The following is a 20,878-nucleotide window of genomic DNA, read 5'->3' on the forward strand; positions in this document are numbered from 1 at the left end:
CACTTACCTGAAGCAATGACAGTTGGAGTATGGATCCCTGAAGACAGGCTGACATAGGAAATCTGTCCAACTCCAGAGGCTAAATTTTGTGTGAAGTAGATTCTATCACTTACACTGTCATAGTCTAGAGACATGACAGTTCTTTCCACATTTATTGTTTGGAAAGGTGGGCTATGGTTTTCAGGGTCCAAGTGTAAGCTTCTCAAGGAATTAGACAAGGCAAAGATGAGGAAATTTTCTGTTGAAATGGCACAGTTCTTGCCATCACTTTGCAGGGTCCCAAAGGCACAGTCACATTTTGGGGTGTGCAATCCAGGCAGAGCAAGGCAGAGATGAGAGCACCCACCATTGTTTTCCAAGCAAGGGTTGTTGTTGACCTCTGCTGGTGACCGGCGCTGGACTTGCTTGTCAAAGATGGTCACATCTCTTAGCCAGTTGATATTGTCTCTTATCACTGTGGGTGGGTCTGTGTTCTCTGGTTCCTTGCTGGCTTGGAAGATTTTTTTCAAATTCCTATCTACCCATATGATAGAATTTTCAAAAACAGTGATGCCATAAGGTGTTGGGTAACGACTGCCATAACGAATCACTTCAGAGTTCTCTCCATTGATACGAATCCTTGCAATTATATCTAAAGAATCATCAACCCAATAAACGTAGCCATCGCTTCGGTCCACTGCTAAGCCCCGTGGTGTGACAATGCCCTCTGACACAAGCACAGTTCGATTGGTACAGTCAAGGAAAGAACGCTCAATCTTTGGTCTCTGCCCATAGTCAGCCCAGAAGAGATATCTGTTCTTGGGATCTACAACAATATGCCTAGGCATGTCCACTGTGACTTTAAGAAGAACACGGCGGTAAGTAGTATTGATCCGCAGAACTTCTATCAGTGTTTCAGAAACAAAAGCATTGGTGAAATAAAGATTTCCTGTGGGAAAATGAAAGTGCATGCTGATCAATGGAGAACCAAGAAGAAGAAAAGGGAGAACTTTACAAATTCAGAACAAAATATATAAGGTTAAAGTTTGGGTCACTATATGTTGTCTTTTCCAAGATGATAAATGTCCCAGTCTAGGCTTAGAAAAATAAATTCTTACTCCTCGGAACTATAGAGATTGCGTCTTCAAATTTAGAGAGAAAGTGCCTATCTTCAGCTTCTAAAGTAGATTAGAATTCATAGCAACATCATAACTCACTTTCTACTGAAAGGTATATTTTCCAGAATGTCCCTCCTTTTCTATCTGAAGCTCTAAATGCTTAATACCTACTTGAAACACACTAAATATACATTTTCATAGCACAACTTCTACACCAATGTGATAAAAGTGGCAAAGAGGGAGCACCAGCAGCATCTCAGGTTATTATTGATGTTATCAAATGGTCTTTGTGCTTAAGGTTAACATGAAGTTTTTCCTTAGTCTTTCTAACTCATGTAGGTGTTTTCATCCCATGGACCTTCTAAAAGTGACCAAAACAAAAGTCCATTTCCCTTTGGGCCTTATGTAAATGCTAGAATAAAAAGATAACTTTGTGAAGGTAGTATAATAAGTAGAGAATGATCACAAATTATTGATTTCATGTAGTTGAAAGTCTGTTGTTGAACTATCAATGCTACTACCAAGACACACATATTTTGTTCCTATACCCAATTCAAACCACCTCTAGAGAAATCAGGCCAATGTGAAATATGTTACTGATACATTTTTTCATTACCTAACTCTACTTGCTATGTATGTATTTGCTCATTTCCAATCCTTTAATCCAGGGTTGGCAAACTTTTTCTGTAAAGGGCCAGATAATAAATATTTTAGGCTTTGCAGAGCATATGGTTTCTTTCACAAGTACTCAACACTGCCACTGTAACATGAAAGCAGCCATAGACAATACACAAATAAATGGGCATAGCTGTGTTACAATAAAACTTTATTTACAAAAACAGGCAACAGGCTGCATTTGACTCACAGGTCATAGTTTGCCGACTATTGCTTTATCTATACCTTCAGAAATAGTAATTTCTAATCAGGAACGGGAGTTAGGAACCCAATTAAAGCTTTATTTAACCATACTACCATATTTACTTTTTGCAATAAACTCTTATTATAGTACTTAGATTTTCATAATACATGCTAATATTTCCTTTTTTTTTTTTTTTTTTAATTTGAGACAGAGTCTCACTCTGTAATCCAGGCTGGATGGCAGTGGCATAATCTCGGCCCACTGCAACCTCCACCTCCCGGGTTCAAGCGATTCTCCTGCCTCAGCCTCCTGAGTAGCTGGGATTACAGGCGTGAGCCACCATGCCTGGCTAATTTTTGTGTTTTTAGTAGAGATGGGGTTTCACCATGTTGGTCAGGCTGGTCTTGAACACTTGACCTCAGGTGATCCACCTGCCTCAGCCTCCTAAAGTGCTGGGATCACAGGCATGAGCCACCGTGCCCTGCCTACATGCTAATATTTCTAAGTGATGCCTACTCACCAAGCTTGATCCAATGATACTGATTTTATGTAGAATTGGATTATATTCCAAAACATATAATACCACTAATTGAGTGGTATTTTTACTCAAATGAGTGATAAAAATGAGTGGTTATTCAAGCTTATGTGCATGAATAAATACAACTAAGTTAATGTAATACTAGACCAGGCATTTTAAAAAATTACTGATAAAATATCTCATGATCTAAGTGATTTTTATATATGCATAAAAGGGAGCAATTAAGAATTTGGCAACTAAAATTGCTCAGCTTCCAAGTAAATGAATGCTGTTCCATAGTTTATATTTTTATATCCCTTTCTCTTGAAAATTCAGAAAATTTTTAATGCAGAAATCAGGTGCAAATCTAAGTGTAAAAAAACCAAATCCACATAATTTAATATTTTAGCCATTTTTGTCTTCAGATTATGTTAATAACAGAAGAAAATGATAATGATTAATTTGGTATACATCTGTAAACTGAAACATCATATCATTTATCAAATAGACACATAGCTTAATCTAGATTCAATGTATCTTAAATGTTCTTAATAATTGTCTAGAAAAACAAACCTGTAGCATATGGAGTTAGGCTAAACTTTCTAGCATAAAATAAGATGACAGAGATGCAAACACATTAAAATCACCATACAGCTTACATACCTGCTACCCAATCCACTGCAATACCCCGGACTCCATTTTCTCCTATTCCATGTGTAACAATGTTCGTCAAAGAAGATCCATCTGGTTTAATTCTACGGATCGCATTATCAGATGCCACCGAGCTGCTAAAATCACACCAATAAATAAAGCCAGAGGACACATCCACATCCACATGCAGTGCATTTCGTCCTGGAAGTTAAGAAAAGATCATTAAACAATGCTGTCACTGAAACTAGAACTTTTAAATGTCTGCCCTTCCTCTCAAACCCTCATTCCCAACCCCCTGCTCTGAGCATCTCCCCATTACAAAATGAAACCCTTTTTTCCCAGTTGCAGTGAGCAGACCCACATCTTGGTTTCTACTCTTTCCCACAATAAGTAGCTCTGGCTCCCGGGAGAAATGCTGATTATAGGTTTAGGCAGGGAAGGTACGAAGTGAGCGTGAAATATCTTATTGTACCAAGAAACAAGGCGTACACAGAAATATACAGGTCGCCACTTGAAGAGGTTCTCCCTGGCCACAATGGATCCACTAGAACATCAAAAGAAGGATTACAGTAATTGATTGTAATACACTGAATTTAAAAAATAAAAATTTGACCCCATAATAATAATAAATTTTTTAAAAGATAAACTGGGGAGACACGAAGAGCTTTCCTTTATAGAAAAATATTATCTAACAAATGTAAAGGGAATGCTAGAATAAGAAAATCACCATTTTGCAATCCTCAATTAAATAATCATTTCAAACAAGGATCATCAATGGCTGCCAAAACCCATGGGTAAAAGGTGCTTGGGAGCCAAGACATTCACAGAGCCTAAGTGTGACTGCGTAGATTCCACCCAAATTAAGAAGGAAAAAAATACACCTTTAAAAAGCAGCAATGTAGCAGTGACCACCTCAACAAAGTGATCAAACTCAAATGCCACTAAGAGCAGAACAAGCTGACATTACGTTCTTCCTAATAAGATTCTGTATCAACTAACATAGCATAACCTATAAAGTATTCTTGCTATATGTATTTAACCTTGATCTAATCAAGCAATTAGACCTAACTTCCATTTTATGAGAACTGCAGGGTAAAAAAGGAAAGACAGACTAAATATTCGGACAAATCCTCAGTGTAGGATTCTCAAAGACAAGAGGTCTGCCTCTTTAAAACATCAATGTCATAGCAAAAAGCTAGAGGCAACTACTCCAAATTGGAAGAAACTAATGAGATATTCCCAGTGCAATGCATGAATCTTGATTAGATCTTGGATGGAACAAAACAGCTATATATAAAATGTTGTGAGGCCAACTGGAGAAATACGATTATGAATATTTAATAATGCCCTTTGAAACTGTTTGCTAACATATGTAGGGGTAAAGTGGTATGGTATTAAAATTTATTTTCAAAAGGTTCATAAAAAATGAATGTGAATGCATATGCATTTACACACACACACACATACAAATTGAGAGCTCAAATGTGATGAAATGTTAACAACTGTTAAATCTTGGTAAAGGGTATAAGGATATTCGCTAAATCTTTCAACGTTTCTGTGTTTGAGCATTTTTTTAATGAAAAGCTGGGAGAAAAAACTACTGAATTTGTCATATCTGTACAAGATGATAACTTAGATCCGTAACTTTTTAGATATGGAAAAACAAAGATGAGTAATGAGTCCACGTGAACATGACCATCAGGCAGGAGGACGTGTGGGACCGGAAGCTCTCTGATTCCTTTCTCCAGGTGCATTTCTGTATTTTCTGATCATCTCTACCACCCCTTCATTCACTTCATCCTTTTTTCCTTCCTTTCTACCCTCTATTTCTATCTTTAGCCTGTGACATTCTCCTAGCGATGTTAGAAAACTCTTAGTTCCTCTTGTACTAAGGTATACCTAAAAACCTTGGTTCATCTAGGAAGCAAGTGATCATTTTATACATTCACAGTATGTAAGCACAAAGTCCTGCAAAAATATGATTACTAAAGAGGGACTAATACTGTGAACTCTTTTGCTTCAATTCACCAAATATATGTTAATAAATCATATTTGTGGACTATTTCATTACCATATTAAATAGTAGTATACCTTCTACCGTAAATCTCCATTAATAGTCAGAAATAGGGCACGGTTCTTCGGAACACCAACTCTGTAGTACTTCTTGCAAACCCATCCTACATTCTATATTGCTCTAGGCCTGTGGTTCTTAGCGTGGTCCATGGGCCAGCACCATCAGCATGCCCTGGGAGCTTAGAAGGAGTGCAGATTCTCTGGCCCTACCCTAGACTACAAAATCAGAAAAATCTGGGGACGAGGCCTGGAGTTGTGTTGGCGTGAGCCCTCCAGATGATTCTGAGACACAGTAAAGTTTGAAAAACACTTTAGGCTGTGCCAGTTGATTTAAAGGGAAAGGAAAGCTTCATTATGCGCTGAATCCAAACATGAAGAAATGTTTTCATGGCACCAGGGATGTCAACCTGGTGCCAGATGAAGTCAAACCTTACTTACAATGGAGTTGGCATACCTTGGCCTGCCACTGGCACCATGGTTTCTGAATGATCTGACAATTCCAAGCTAAAGCCTCTGATTGCAGACAGCATTGAAACAACAATGAAAGAGTTATATGGAGAGCAGGACCGATTATCAGGATTGAGTTTAAATCCAGTGGCACAGGCACAGGAAAACAATCCTCCTGGTACAGGCAGGCAAATCTGCTGACAGGCATTCATGTTGTTGCTACAGCCATTTGAGGATTCGGCAGCATCTAAATGAAAACAAAATCCATTTGTAACTTTTGATCCTAGCTACTCGTCACCCCATCTCAAATTTATTTAATTGGGTCACCAAATAATTCATTCTAAAAATTAATAACCAACATATAGTAGCTGAGTTAACAATCTAAAAACAACATTGGAGAGACTAGAGCTTATACAATAACACCTAAAGGTATGAAACCAGTAACCCAACTATTGTATAATAGTTAGAGAACGGGGTTTCAATTGTTTTCTTCTACAAATCATGCGAGGATTAGGGAGGTCAGTATATAAATCTGTTCATAATTTGCCTATGAACTGGCACTTAAAATAATATGTTCAGTTACATGATTAATAATGTGATTTTTTTAAATATATAAGATTTAAAGAATAATCCTTGAATTAATGGCATTCGCAGTGACTTGGATGAAACTGGAGACTATTATTCAAAGTGAAGTAACTCAGAAATGGAAAACCAAACATCGTGTGTTCTCACTGGTATGTGGGAGCTAAGGTATGAGGACACAAAGGCCTAAGAATGATACAATGGACTTTGGGGACTTGGGGGAAGTGTGGGAGGGGGCAAGGGATAAAAGACTACAAATAGGGTGCAGTGTATACGGCTCGGGTGATGGGTGCACCAAAATCTCACAAATCACCACTAAAGGACTTACTCATGTAACCAAACACCACCTGTTCCCCAAAAACCCATGGAAAAATAAAAAAAAGAGAATATTCTTTACAGGAATAAAAAATTAATTTCTATTGCATGTGTTTCTTTCACATGCAGTTAAAAAAAAAATACCTAGTGACAAACTTAGGTTATAGGACAGGAAACTAATTGTTTGATCATCTTTGGCTGAAGACGAAAGCTATAAAATACATCAAAAAATAATACCTGTATCATAACGCTGATTTAAAGGGGTAAATCAGAAATTAGATTATCTTTGAAAAAAAATGTTGAAATAGGCAACATCCAAAAGTATTCCTTTTAAGACTAAAAATTCCATCCCATTAGCACTTTCCCAGCAGGCATCCAACTCATATGCCCTGAGCACCTTCTATGTGCCAGGCACTATTCTAATCACTGAGTATTGAGCAGTAAACAAGACAGACAAAATGCCTGCCCGTATGGAGGTTATATTCTAATAAGTAACACAAACAAGAGAAAACAGGGAGTTCTATGAAGCAAAAGCAAAGTAAGGAATTGAAAGTAATGGGAAGAGAAGGGGAATAAACTTACTCTGAAGTCAATCTGGCCTTTCAGATGCCAAATCAGCCCTTGGCACTTAATCATGCTTAAGACTTCATTATCATTTTTTAAATATTTTGGGTAATTTCAATTTGTATGCACGTGTATGTACATGAAACTGTGTGAGGGTCTGTGCTTACAAATGTAAGCTATGTGTGAATATGCATTATACACCCACGAATGTATTTCAGTGACAAATACTTACTGCGTCTGTGATAAACTTGAAGACCCCTCAGATTTGGAACATTATCTCTCAAGACTATTTTGTTGGCCCCAGTGGCCTTGTCAACTCTTTCAATGACCTCATACTGTTCATCAGTATAATAAAGGAAAGAATCATAGACTGCAATTCCCCAGGGGTGAGAAAGCTGGTGTACCAGGATCATTCGATCTGTTCCATCCACGTTTCCTCTTTCAATCTAAAGGATCAGAATTTTCATTAGTTTCATGGATTCGTAGTGAAAATTTTGAACATTTAAACATTAATATTTTCCTAATTATAATGTCTCACATTTATACAGCCCTCTATCCCTTACAGAGATTTTTCACATCTATTTTCTGATTTGATCATCACAACTACACCAAGCAGCAGGTCAGGAAAATGTCACTGTCCATTTCACTGATAATGAAGACAGAGCTCACATGAGTCAGTCAACCTTTTCAGGTGGCACAGTGAAGAAAAGGGAGCTAAACCTCTAGTCCCTGCATGTGATATTCTGGTCAAGGATGTACTCAAACATCTAAGTGTGGGCCATTGCACAGGAGCTGACTCACCCTGAGTTTAACACCTTCACTGACAATTTCTGTAACAGAGATTGGAAATATGCCCCCAAACAACCACAGGGGACAGCAAGACAGGACGGGGCCAAAAATGGTGCCATTATATTGGAACAGATAACAAGCTTTAATCAAAACAGCTTTGGTAAACTGGAAAAGAACCACAAGAATAAAGTCCCTAAGGGAAAATGACAAGTAGTCAGCTTCTTCTGGAAAAAAAATGAAATGTAGATGTAGCTGGTTTAATTTCACTCCAAAAACCTGCCTCAAGTGCCTGCTCTGTGCCAGGATCTGGGCTGGGTATTAGCGAGAGACACAGTGTGGCTTTACTGCCACAGCTGACAAGGGAGCCCAGCAGTTATAAGAGTGGTTATGCCCTAGAAACTGATCGAAGTTCTAGAATTTAGAACATAAGGAACATGAGCTTGGAGGAGAGCTGCAGAGGGAGTGGAGACCAGGACCAGATTAGCTGAGCAACCTCACGGAAGTGTTGGGAGCTACTCCTCGGGGCAAAGCTCCAAGCTGAGCCATGATCCAACTTGCTGACTGTGGCTTTATGAAGAAAACATGTCTCCAACACGAAAACAGGCTTCACCACTGAAGGCCACGCCTAGTCAAGGCCAGAGAGAGGTTGCTCAGAACGGTAGAGGTGGCAGAACAGATCTGGGCATGAGTGACAGGCTGAGGATGGATTGCAGGATTTGGTGATATTAAACCAGGAGAGTGAAGGAGAAATAAGGGAACTACACTAGGAGAAAGGTTGGAGAGTCACACCACTAACAAGCTCGCAGATTTAGAAGCTGTGTCCTGTCAGATGTGTGTACAGAAACCATACCACATAACAAGAGCTTCCTCATCATTGAACACATGAACCCAACTCTGCAAGGTGTTTTCACACATCATCACTTCTTTTTAATCTCCGAAGCTTACCACCATTATAGGTCCATATTCGGAGTGAAGTTAGTACTTGTTGAACAAACAATGAACTGAAAGCCAAACCTACTTCACAATATTATGAAAAGCATCAATGTCAAGGATCTGAAATAACTACTGTTAAAAAGCAAGGAAGGGACTAGCATATATTCAATTCAGCACCCAAAGCAATGTTTCATCAATAATTATTACTGAGCACTGTCTATGTGCCTAGCCCCAGCTCAGTGAAGGTCAAATACTATTTCAATGAGTGAACGAGACTTTATAGTTTCTGTTTCTTATTGTAGAATATAATGAACCCAACCTTGGAGTTGAAAATTACCACTAAAGAAAGTTTCACATGTGCATTAATCATGTTAGAATATTAGAGAAGAATGTGTAGCTATAAGGGGATGCTGAGTTCAGAACCTTGCTACATAAATAAATAGATACATACATACATACACACACACATAGGTAGATACATAGAATATACCTATATCCTATATAGATATATAAATTCCATATTCTATATACAATAGATATATATTCTGTATTCTATAAATATATATTCTATGTTCTATAATAGATATATATTCTATATCTATATAGATCATATATAGAATCTATATAGATTCTATATACTATAGTATAGATACATATTCTATATTTTATATATATATCTATATATATATATAGGTATATATATATTCTCTATAATTGGAGAACCCAGAGTACTTTCAAAGAAAAACACTGAAATCACTAAACCATGAAAGAAATGGCTCTGAAAGGACAAGTAAGAAATGACAAATGGAATTAATTTATCCTGAAGAAAAACAAACGTTGGTGGGAAAATTAATAAACATTACCCTGTAGGGAACTATGCACATACTATAAAGAACTGGACTTCAGCTAGGGGCGAGGTATGTGCAAGTGAGAGAAGTTATTGGGAGAAACGGCAGTGAAACACTGGTACAAGGTAACAAATAAGATTGTTCAAGAACCACTGCCTGACAGCTCAGAACACTCAGCATCAGCTACACCAGCTCAGCATAAAGACCAAAAGATTGAAAGGGTGCTCATACCACTCCTCTTCCAGTGACTGCCCAGTAGAGTTTCTGCTCTTCGATGTCAAGGGTGACACACTCCAGGTGTTCGAGGTTCCCAGTGAAGAGAGTTTTCACAGATGTGCCATCCATGTTAGCACTGGCGATCTTGGCAGGAACCCCACTGTCAGTTCCTTGGTCTGACCAGTACAGCTTCCTACAACCATGAAAAACACCAGCATGTAACAAAGCAGAAGGTGGATTTGAGTCAGTGACATAAATGACAATGTGTATTACTTGTCCTCAAGATGCTCACAATACAGTGGGCGAAGGCTGACAATCAGTATCTCGTTGCATACAATGTGGAGGGGTACCTCACCAGTGTTCTACCAATGTCGGTATATTTCCCGGCTATAATTGGAGTAGAGTCCATTTAAAATGGTGTCTGGAATAAGAAGCTAGGGTTTCCCACTGGCAGCTGAACCTTTAGCATGGTCAGATGTGTGGGAAGCTTATGACAAGGAAGAAACCTACATCAATAATCCCTCCATCTTCAGTACATAGTGAAGGCCAAAGCTAATATAAAAAGCTGCCAAGTACACTCCCTGATCACTTATCAGGCCTCATTCAGTTCTTCTCCAAATCACCATCTACCACAAGACCAGCTACTTAATTACCTAACCTGATTCCTGTGATGAAAAATGCAAAGAGTTTTGAAAACTGACACAGAAAATAGGAGAAATAATGAGTAACACTTCTCTGTGAGAGTGGAATCTCGTTATCATGCTGTTACGTAGTAAGGAAGACTTCTTTTTTCTTTCTATTTCACAGCGATCATGTACACATGAACCATAATCACCACATAGCATTGCCAAATCCATGATATATGAAAATGTATTAAAATATATGAAGGGCTGTTTTCCATCTCCACTGAAGATGTAACTTCTAGACTTGAATCCAGCTTTTAATTCCTTTTGATTGCACCTCCTTCTATATCTTCAATAGACAATCCTCCTACACTCTTTTCTGAAAAGTCCTCAAACCCCTTCATTTAAGTAGTCTTTATTCACCTACCTCTTCCACCACCAAATCAATACACCTGTCCTTTGAATTTCATCTTCAACTCTAAACTTCTCCGCCCCTAAGTTCTCAAACTCTGAAATGCTCTGCTTCAACCAAAAACTCTCATTTCTTCCTTGCTTTAACTTTTCCTATTAAACTTGTTCTTTGCCCTTAAGCCCTGCCTGAGCTCCCAACCCTCCAGTCCCTCTACACCTGGACATCACATGTAACCATTTCAACAATATTCTTATTTATTCTTTTGGGCTCCCATTGTGCCTAAGCTGATCTCCAACCCTGGGTTTCTGCCCTTTTTTTTCTTTCTCCTCTCCCATTTCAGGCTACCAAGAGTTTCCTGGACATAACACAAAACTTTCGTGAATTCTGAATTCACTAAAAATCTAAGTTCCCTAATATAAGCTGAGGATTCTCATCCCTAGCAGACTTTATATCATGTTCCCCATATTGACTATTTCAAGTCATTCCTGTTTTTCATAAATTTCTAATTCCTTCCCCATAACTTTCACTCTCAATCAATTACTTCTTCATCATTGATCTTTCATCTGCTGCTAAAGAATACGCTCAGGTTTGTCTATTCTGAAAGACATTTTCCTGTTACATTTTGACCTACAAGTTTATCTTTCTCTAACTTTCCAATACAAAATTCTTAAAAGAGTATTCAAATTTCCTCATCCTCCTTCCATTCTTTTAACTTCTACTATCTCTATTCAATATCCTCTCTCGAATATCACCAGAGACCCTGTAATTGCCTCAGCTCTTTATTAGTGATCATCCACAAAGATATTTTTCTGCAACAACTGGTTCAATGACATTTATCACAACTTTATCAAGACTTTCTCTTCACTGAGAATCCAAGACATTAGATCCTCAAGTCTCTGTCTTGTTTCTCCTTCTATGTCCTCTGACAAAATTCTAAGCTCTTCTAATTGTCTCCCAACCCAACTGGGTTGCTCTTAGTCACTTGAACAAACCCTCAATTTTCTGTCCCTTTGCTCTTGACCTTCCATCCTTCATATCGCCTGATAGAGCTTAAAAGCCAGCTCTGCTTTTAAATTCTAGGTATGCTTTAAGATCCAGTCCAAATGATATCTCTTCCACCAAGCTGAAAGGTCGCCTCTTTATAGCGCTATCATCCCAATTTTTTTAGCCTCTCTTATGGCTCTTAATCATATATGAACCTGGGTTATTGTTATTTATACACAAGCCTTATCCTCCTTACTAAGCCATAAATCCTTAAGGTTGCAAAGGTGGCAAATTAGGTCTTCAATCTTTGTAACCACCCTCTGAACTCCCCACCATGGCCCCATGAAAGAGACTGCCTCCACTTGCCAAAATTAATGTCTTCCTCTTCTCTCTGGGTAAATAGGTGGACTGCATGTCCTTCCGTGCAGTTAGCTGTGGCCATGTGACCCAATTCTAGCTTAAGGAGTGTGAGCACAAGTGGTGTGCACTACTTGTAGGCCTGGCTCATAAAAACCTCCCAGCAAATTTCTGAATGTTCTTTCCTTTACTGCTCAAAAGATCTTGATACTCAGAATGACCTAGGAAGCCTCCTACTGAAGATGGCAAAGCATCCATCAGCCTGGGTCCCAAATGACTATGTAAAGTAGAGCTTCCTCCCATCTTCTGCCCAAACCCCATTGCCCATATAAAAGACAAATAAATTTATATTTTCTTTGAGCCATTACATATTTTGGAGCTTATTTGCTTCAACAGTTAGCTATCTTAACTAACACACCACCCAACAAAGGTACACAATGCAGAAATGTCTGATAAATGAAAAAAAAAAGTAATGAGCGAGCCCGAGTTTCAAAAGTAGAATTTCGAACCTAAGACGTTCCTTCTTCTAGAAAGAACAACTGAAAACTAGTACAAGCCAGCAGGCACAGAAGAGAATGTTTGCTTCTTGTGCCCTTTAAGAATTGGATTTGGTTTCCATGTCATCCTTATTTGAAACAGAGAGCTAATACAAATTATTTCTTCAGTGCCCTTCTAGGCCTAGGAATCTGATAACTTTCAAACATTAAGCCAAAATCCACTTGGAATGATGCAACAATCTCTTTTAAAAAAAAAAATCAATGCTCATATTTTACAATTTGTTATTCTGGTTTATAATATGGTATAGTAGATCAATAGAATGAAATAGCCAATCAAACAGACCAGAGGACTCCAGCCTACATCCATTAAGACCATTTTCTCCCAACTGGTCTCCCTGGCCCTGGCCTCTCTCCACATCAATCCTGACCAATTTTTCTCAAACACAAATTTGGTTCTATCACTCCCTTCCTCAAAATTCCTTGCTGGGAAGAGAAAACCAAATACCACATGTTCGCACTTATAAGTGGGAGCTAAACATTGAGCACACAGAGACATAAACATGGGGACAACAGACACTGTGGACTACTAGAGAGGGGAGGAAGGGAGGAGCTCATGGGTTGAAAAATTAACTATTGGGTACTATGCTCACTATCTGGGTACAATATACCCATGTAACAAACCTGCACATGTGCCCCCTATATCTAAAATAAAAGTTGAAATTTTTTTAAAAAAATCCCTACTTGCTCCTTATTACTAAAAGAATAAAGTTCAACTCCTTAGCATGATATTAAAGGCCCTCCATGATTTGTCCCCAAATGACCTTATCTGTTGTATCTCCCATGTGGTCAACAGCACCCTACTCTAAGCCTCTGGTTCCGGCTCTTCCCACAATCCTGCTATTGCCACCATACTTCTGTGCCTTCACGGCTCCCTTGGCCTCAAGAATCACTGCCTGGTTGCAACCCATTCTCCACCTACTAGAAGGCTTCTCATCCTTCAAGGTCTATTGCAAATGTTACATAACCCCTTAGAGCTTTCTGTGTCCTTTCAAAGTCAGAATATATTATCAATTCTTATAATGCTATTTAAAAATTCCTAAAATTCTTGCTTGTTTGGAATTAATTTTAAATCCAGTGCTGTTCATTTGAAGACCATAGAACAAAATACAAACAGTATCCTGCACATTAAATATAGGTCAGAGCTATTTCTCTTTCTCACTGAGATCTATTATTTTTCAAATGTTGACATATGAAATCAGAAGACGTCCTAAATTTGAAATCTTCCATTTTGTCAGACCCTGACATTAACAAGAACAATGCTGCATGGAAGACACGTGTCATTTATGAATACTCACCCACGAGAAGGATCAACAGTTATGCCAATTGGAAAGCCAACTCCAAGGGCTGTCCCATCATTGGCAATCAATGTTTTTCTGTATCTGATATCTCCGTGGAGTGTCAAAACCTATAGCATAAAATCACTTATTAGAACTGAGTTTCATAAGGGGAACCAAAGGAAACTGAGATGAAGGAGAACTTATATACAAAACAAATTCCAAAGCACGATTAGGGATAGATGAGAGAAGGTTTGCATGAGATTCAGATCATCTATATTGCACTTCAGGGAAATGAGGAAATTAGCTCAATAGAAAATGGGAGTAAGAGAAGCAAAATCACCTCCCAAGTTCCTACTTCCAACTCACCTAAAATTTCAGGAGGGAACATTTTTATGGATAAAAGGAAGATTCAGTTGGGAAAACATACAGAGCCACTGCCTGAAGAAACTGCAAAAATCCTTCAGGAAAGCTAAGAGAAATCTCTGGAAGACAAATGAGAACGCCACAGCTTTCCTGCACCCCGCCAAGGCACTCGGTGGCCAGTTACTGCCAACACAGTTGATCAAAATAGCCCAAATTTACTCAGAGGCACAGTGAATTCTGTTCCAAGTCAACAACTTAAACAGAAACACATGAGCTGAAATCTCTGCCCCTGCCAGGTCCTGACTGTACAACCTGAGGCAAGTAAATTCACCTCTCTGAACTTTATCAGTCAAATATGGAAGGTCTGCATAGACCTTACAGGACTAAGAGATAATATAGGTACAGCACTTAGCACAGCACCCAGCACAACTGTGTTCAATAAACTCCTATTGTTTAATTGGTCCATCTATTGGTCACTTACTATGTATGAAGTATTAGAGCAAGCATTATTGTATTTGATCCTCACAAACAATTCTGTGAGGTAGATCCCATTATTTTTCTCAATACAGATGAAGAAAAAGAGGCCTAGAGAGATTTTAGTGGCTTTCCCAAGGCTGTTTGTGATTATTACTGTTATAATCACAGTGTTAACAGGGCCCTGATACAGCACATAGAAATATGGTTTATTGGACTAGAAGGAAGTTTCTTACAGCAATGAAGCTATTTTAATACATACCTTAGACAGTCTAAGAGACAATTAGTAAGAAATTAGAAAATGTCTGTTGATTTTTGCATTAAGGTTTTTCTATAAAATTGCTTTTCAATACAAATAGATTATTTGTGTTTCTGTCTCTCATACATGCGTGTGCACGTGTGCGCGCGCGCGCACACACACACACACACACACACATATCCTTCTTCTTTCCCTCATTCTTTTCCCTAAATTTTTTTCTCTCTCTATTGTCTGGTATCTTTCCTCCTGCTTGGACTAAGGTAATTTTTCTTTTCTCAGTTTGCCTCTTTCTGCTACAGTCTCTCTCCTTTTCCTAAAACTAAGGATCTCTTTGGTTCAAAGTTCGTTTTTTTGTTTTCTGGAATATATAGAGCTCTCTCTCACACGGCCATTCTGTAGGCTTCACAATTCAGCTATAAAATTTCTTTCAGTGGATGGGCACACAGCTACCCCTAGTGGATAACAGTTTCTTCAATGTTTCTCTTATTTTCAAGTTGGAATTAAACACGAACTACTCTTAGGCAGGAAGGAATATTATACAGGTAAACAGAAAGTGGGGCCGGGCGCGGTGGCTCACGCCTGTAATCCCAGCACTTTGGGAGGCCGAGGCGGCCGGATCATGAGGTCAGGAGATCGAGACCATCCTGGCTAACACAGTGAAACCCCGTCTCTACTAAAAATACAAAAAATTAGCCGGGCGAGGTGGCAGGTGCCTGTAGTCTCAGCTACTCAGGAGCTGAGGCAGGAGAATGGCGTGAACCCCGGGGGCGGAGACTGCAGTAAGCCGAGATCGCGCCACTGCACTCCAGCCTGGGCGACAGCGAGACTCCGTCACAAAAAAAAAAAAAAAAAAACAAAAAACAAAGTGAATACGATTCCTATTTTCTTTTTTTCTTTTTTTTTTATTTTTTTTATTTATTTATTATACTTTAGGTTTTAGGGTACATGTGCACAATGTGCAGGTTTGTTACATATGTATCCATGTGCCATGTTGATTTCCTGCACCCATTAACTCGTCATTTAGCATTAGGTATATCTCCTAATGCTGTCCCTCCCCCCTCCTCCCACCCCACAACAGTCCCCGGAATGTAATGTTCCCCTTCCTGTGTCCATGAGTTCTCATTGTTCAATTCCCACCTATGAGTGAGAACATGCGGTGTTTGGTTTTTTGTCCTTGCGATAGTTTACTGAGAATAATGTTTTCCAGTTTCATCCATGTCCCTACAAAGGACACGAACTCATCATTTTTTATGGCTGCATAGTATTCCATGGTGTGTATGTGCCACATTTTCTTAATCCAGTCTATTGTTGTTGGACATTTGGGTTGGTTCCAACTCTTTGCTATTGTGAATAGTGCCGCAATAAACATACGTGTGCATGTGTCTTTATAGCAGCATGATTTATAGACCTTTGGGTATATACCCAGTAATGGGATGGCTGGGTCAAATGGTATTTCTAGTTCTAGATCCCTGAGGAATCGCCACACTGACTTCCACAATGGTTGAACTAGTTTACAGTCCCACCAGCAGTGTAAAAGTGTTCCTATTTCTCCACATCCTCTCCAGCACCTGTTGTTTCCTGATTTTTTAATGATGGCCATTCTAACTGGTGTGAGATGGTATCTCACTGTGGTTTTGATTTGCATTTCTCTGATGGCCAGTGATGATGAGCATTTCTTCATGTGTTTTTTGCCTGCATAAATGTCTTCTTTTGAGAAGTGTCTGTTCATGTCCTTTGCCCACTTTTTGATGGGGTTGTTTGTTTTTTTCTTGTAAATTTGTTTGAGTTCATTGTAGATTCTGGATATTAGCCCTTTGTCAGATGAGTAGGTTGCAAAAATTTTCTCCCATTCTGTAGGTTGCCTGTTCACTCTGATGGTAGTTTCTTTTGCTGTGCAGAAGCTCTTTAGTTTAATGAGATCCCATTTGTCAATTTTGACTTTTGTTGCCATTGCTTTTGGTGTTTTAGACATGAAGTCCTTGCATACATAATGGTAAAGGGATCAATTCAACAAGAAGAGCTAACTATCCTAAATATATATGCACCCAACACAGGAGCACCCAGATTCATAAAGCAAGTCCTCAGTGACCTACAAAGGGACTTAAACTCCCACACAATAATAATGGGGGATTTTAACACCCCACTGTCAACATTAGACAGATCATTGAGACAGAAAGTTAACAAGGATATCCAGGAATTGAACTCAGCTCTAAACAAAGTGGACCTATTTTCTTAATTAATCCAACAATCACTTGGAAGACTTACTTACAATTTAAATGACCTAAGGGGAAACACCAGTAAAATCATTAAAAGGGCAATTTGCCCTTGGATCATTATCCTCATAGGTCTTTTATGGATCTTCTAAAAATATTGATCATTTGAGGGAAACAGCGCTCTGTATTTACAGGATACCTCAGTGTTATGAAGTACTTTTACTTACTCAGCCATAAACTCCACTGTACAGACGAGAAAACAGAGGCTCAGAGAAGTTAAGTAATTTGTCCAAGGTCAAATAGCTCATGAGTGGAGAAAATGTAGTGCTGTCCCCAGTCACAAAATGCATTTCCATGTTTCAGGGTCTTTATTCAACTGTTTTTCTCTGCCTGGGACACCTTTTCCCTACGTCTTCATTTGGCAGAAATAAAAACAGTCGTCCCCCTTCATCCATGGGGGACACATTCCAAGATCACCCGGATGCCTGAAACCTCAGAGAGTACTGAACTCTATATATACTATGTTTTTTCCTACACATACACACCTATGATAAAGTTTAATTTATAAATTAGACACGGTAAGAGATTAACAATAATCCAAAAATAGAACAATTATAACAACATACTATAATAACAATTATGTGAATGTGGTCTCTCTCTCTCTGTTTTTAAATATCTTATTGTGCTGTACTCACCTATTCTCAGGCCACTGCAGGTAACTGAAACCTCAGAAAGTAAAACCCTCGGATAAGGAAGGATGTATTAGTCATCTTTCAAGACTCAGCTCACAAGTAACTATGAATGGGAAGTCTGCAGGCTTTCTCTCCTCACTTGTACCTCTGCCTCCAATCACTAGCACTTTATATTCACTGGCCTTATCACACTTACGACACTGGAGCACAGGTATTTGTTTATGTATCTGTCTCACAGATATGTGAGCTACTTAAAGACAGAAAAAAAAAGTTTATTCATCTTAGAATATCCAGGACCAACTGATCCATAGAAAGCATTTCCTAGTGCTCATTAAATGAATGAATAAAATGAGCAAGAAACCCAGACTCAAAGCCAGGTCTTTGGACTTCAAATCAAAATATCTTTCCTCTGTATCACACTGCATTGGGGCATAATTAGAAACTTTTGGTTCATGTGGCTAAAGTGGACTTACCAGTCCATACACACATGCATGCTCAGTTATTCTCCAACTGGCTGCTACTGTATTGTACCTAACACTAATGGGAAAGACATGTTCCCTGCTTTTGGAAAGCTATAAGTTTAAAAGAAAAGAACCCCATTTACTGACCAAGAGACCAACAGATAAAATAAGAGCATATTAATTGCCATTTGGAATTAAGACAGCTTTGCACTGGGTGGACTCTAGAGAGATATGAGTTTGGTAGTAAGGGTCTTAGGCAGTAGATGTTGCCTATGTTTAATGGGAGGATGATAGTTTTAGTTGAAATCATGAAAAATATTTTCTGCCACTGTCAAAGAGGGTTAAACCAGTCTGGATTGCCAGAGTTGTAGTTTATAAAAGTGCAAAGAGAGAATACTGCTCAGAAATTAGAGCAGCAAAGCTGACCATTTAAGACAAATTCTTAGCTTCTGTGGGCCTTGATTTCTGATGTAAAAATAAAATAAAAAAAGAGCTTGAACCAGAGGAGCCTCCAAGGGGCCCTTCATGTTAATACCTGATGATTCTACCTGGCTTGAGATATTTGTGCACACCGCAAATTTCCCTCTCATCACAAATGGCTACCAGACCTGCCTGCCCTCAGGAATGTTGCGAGGATTAAATTAGATGCTAGTGAAAGATCTTTGTAAACTCAAGCACTGTTTCAGTGGGAGCTCTTTTCTCTGCCTGAGACACCTTTTCCCTATTTCTTCATTTGGCAGAAATAAAAACAGTCGTCTGCACTCATCCATGGGGGATACATTCCAAGATCACCAATGGATGCGTGAAACCTCAGATAGTACCGAACTCTACGTAGGCTGTGTTCTTAGTCTACAGAGAGTGCTTTTTAGTATAGATAGGTGCTCTAAATTAGCCACCAGGCTGCTGTGCACCTTGCTCATCTTCAGTATCTTTCTGAATGCTCCAAAGAAAAACCGTCTTGCCAGCTGGTGCCCACCTACAGCAGTGGATTGTCAGGGCTCTGCTAACTATCCCCCTCCAAAACCTTCTCCTTGCTTTGGAGAAGAAAGTTTCACTTTCAAAATTATTATGAATTAATAATCCCTTCCATGTTTGACCCTTCTCTCAGAGTGGAGCAAACCAACACTAGTCAAGTTACCTCTGACTTACTTCATGTGATTTCATACCTGTGCCTCATCTAGAATTTCTTCTGGGAATTAGAGTAAAAAGAACACTTATCTTGAAGAAGAGAGTATCAAAGGAATTAGAATCAAGTTTCTACTTTCTGTTTTGCTGTTAGAAAAACTGTACTGGAGCCATAGAAAGATTTCCATCTAAGAACAGAGGCAAACTATAAATTTGGTTGAGAACTGAAATAGCATTGAAGATTAGATGAGGAAACATACTAAAGATTCCCTGCTTACCATAATCTTCCCTTTATGTTGAATTCCTTATGAAACGTTTATTTATCTTCTTATATATTATTTTGTAAATTACCTAAAATACTTTTATAGCAACAAGGTAGTATTGATAATTAGGAGGAAACAAAATAGAGCAATAGAAAGTTCAAATAATTTATTTTTGCCAGCCAGGCATGGTGGCTCACGCCTATAATCCCAACACTTTGGGAGTTTGAGGCAGGTGGATCACTTGAGGTCAGGTGTTCAAGACCAGCCTGACCAACATGCTGAAACCCCGTCTCTACTAAAAATACAAAAAATTAACCAGGCATGGTGGTGCACGCCTGTAATCCCAGCTACTTGGGTGGCTGAGACAGGAGAATTGCTTGAACCCGGAAGCCAGAGGTTGCAGTGAGCCAAGGTCTTGCCACTGCACTCCAGCCTGGGTGACAGAGTGAGACTTTGTCTAAAAAAAAAAAAAAAAAAAAAAAGAATTTTTTAAGGTGGTTTTCCTCTTTCACTTCAGAGACTTTGATAGTTAACACTAATATCTTTTCCCTTTTTCTTTTTGCTTAAAAATGATTCCAAAATCCACACGAGATCTATTCTTGAGACTAGAGTTTACATCAGTCTAAATCCAATGTTTGTGTAAGTAGTATTATGGAATCATTACCTCAATTGACTGAGTTCTAGGATTGGTAGAATAAAGGTTTCTTGAAATCCAATCTAAGGCCAGGTTCATAGAAGGCCCCACCATAGATATAGAAGCAAATACTGTCCTGTTGGTGCCATCTGTCTTCACTCTGTGAATTTCACCCTGGAAAGAAAGACAAGGAGAGGTGAGTGGTTCCAAGGCCACAGCTCCTGCATAAGAACCCTTTCTTCACCGTGGCTACCGCGAGCTGCTGTATTTCTTGAACACTCCGTACACTCAGA

General features: G+C 38.8%; 1 protein-coding gene across 1 annotated transcript in view; it reads right to left on the bottom strand.

Annotated features, from left to right (window-relative positions):
- LRP2 (LDL receptor related protein 2) overlaps positions 1 to 20,878 on the bottom strand; it is a 227,289-nt gene that overhangs the window by 81,448 nt on the left and 124,963 nt on the right. The window contains exons 33-39 of the mRNA XM_055289622.1: positions 20,616 to 20,759; positions 14,120 to 14,229; positions 9,907 to 10,084; positions 7,338 to 7,551; positions 5,652 to 5,891; positions 3,137 to 3,325; positions 8 to 928 (exon numbers count right to left, since the gene is read on the bottom strand). Coding sequence (XP_055145597.1) covers positions 8 to 928; positions 3,137 to 3,325; positions 5,652 to 5,891; positions 7,338 to 7,551; positions 9,907 to 10,084; positions 14,120 to 14,229; positions 20,616 to 20,759 — 1,996 coding nt within the window. The remainder of the gene's footprint in view (positions 1 to 7; positions 929 to 3,136; positions 3,326 to 5,651; positions 5,892 to 7,337; positions 7,552 to 9,906; positions 10,085 to 14,119; positions 14,230 to 20,615; positions 20,760 to 20,878) is intronic.

Source organism: Symphalangus syndactylus, chromosome 8 (genome assembly GCF_028878055.3).
Source record: "Symphalangus syndactylus isolate Jambi chromosome 8, NHGRI_mSymSyn1-v2.1_pri, whole genome shotgun sequence".
NCBI classification, from domain to species: Eukaryota; Metazoa; Chordata; class Mammalia; order Primates; family Hylobatidae; genus Symphalangus; species Symphalangus syndactylus.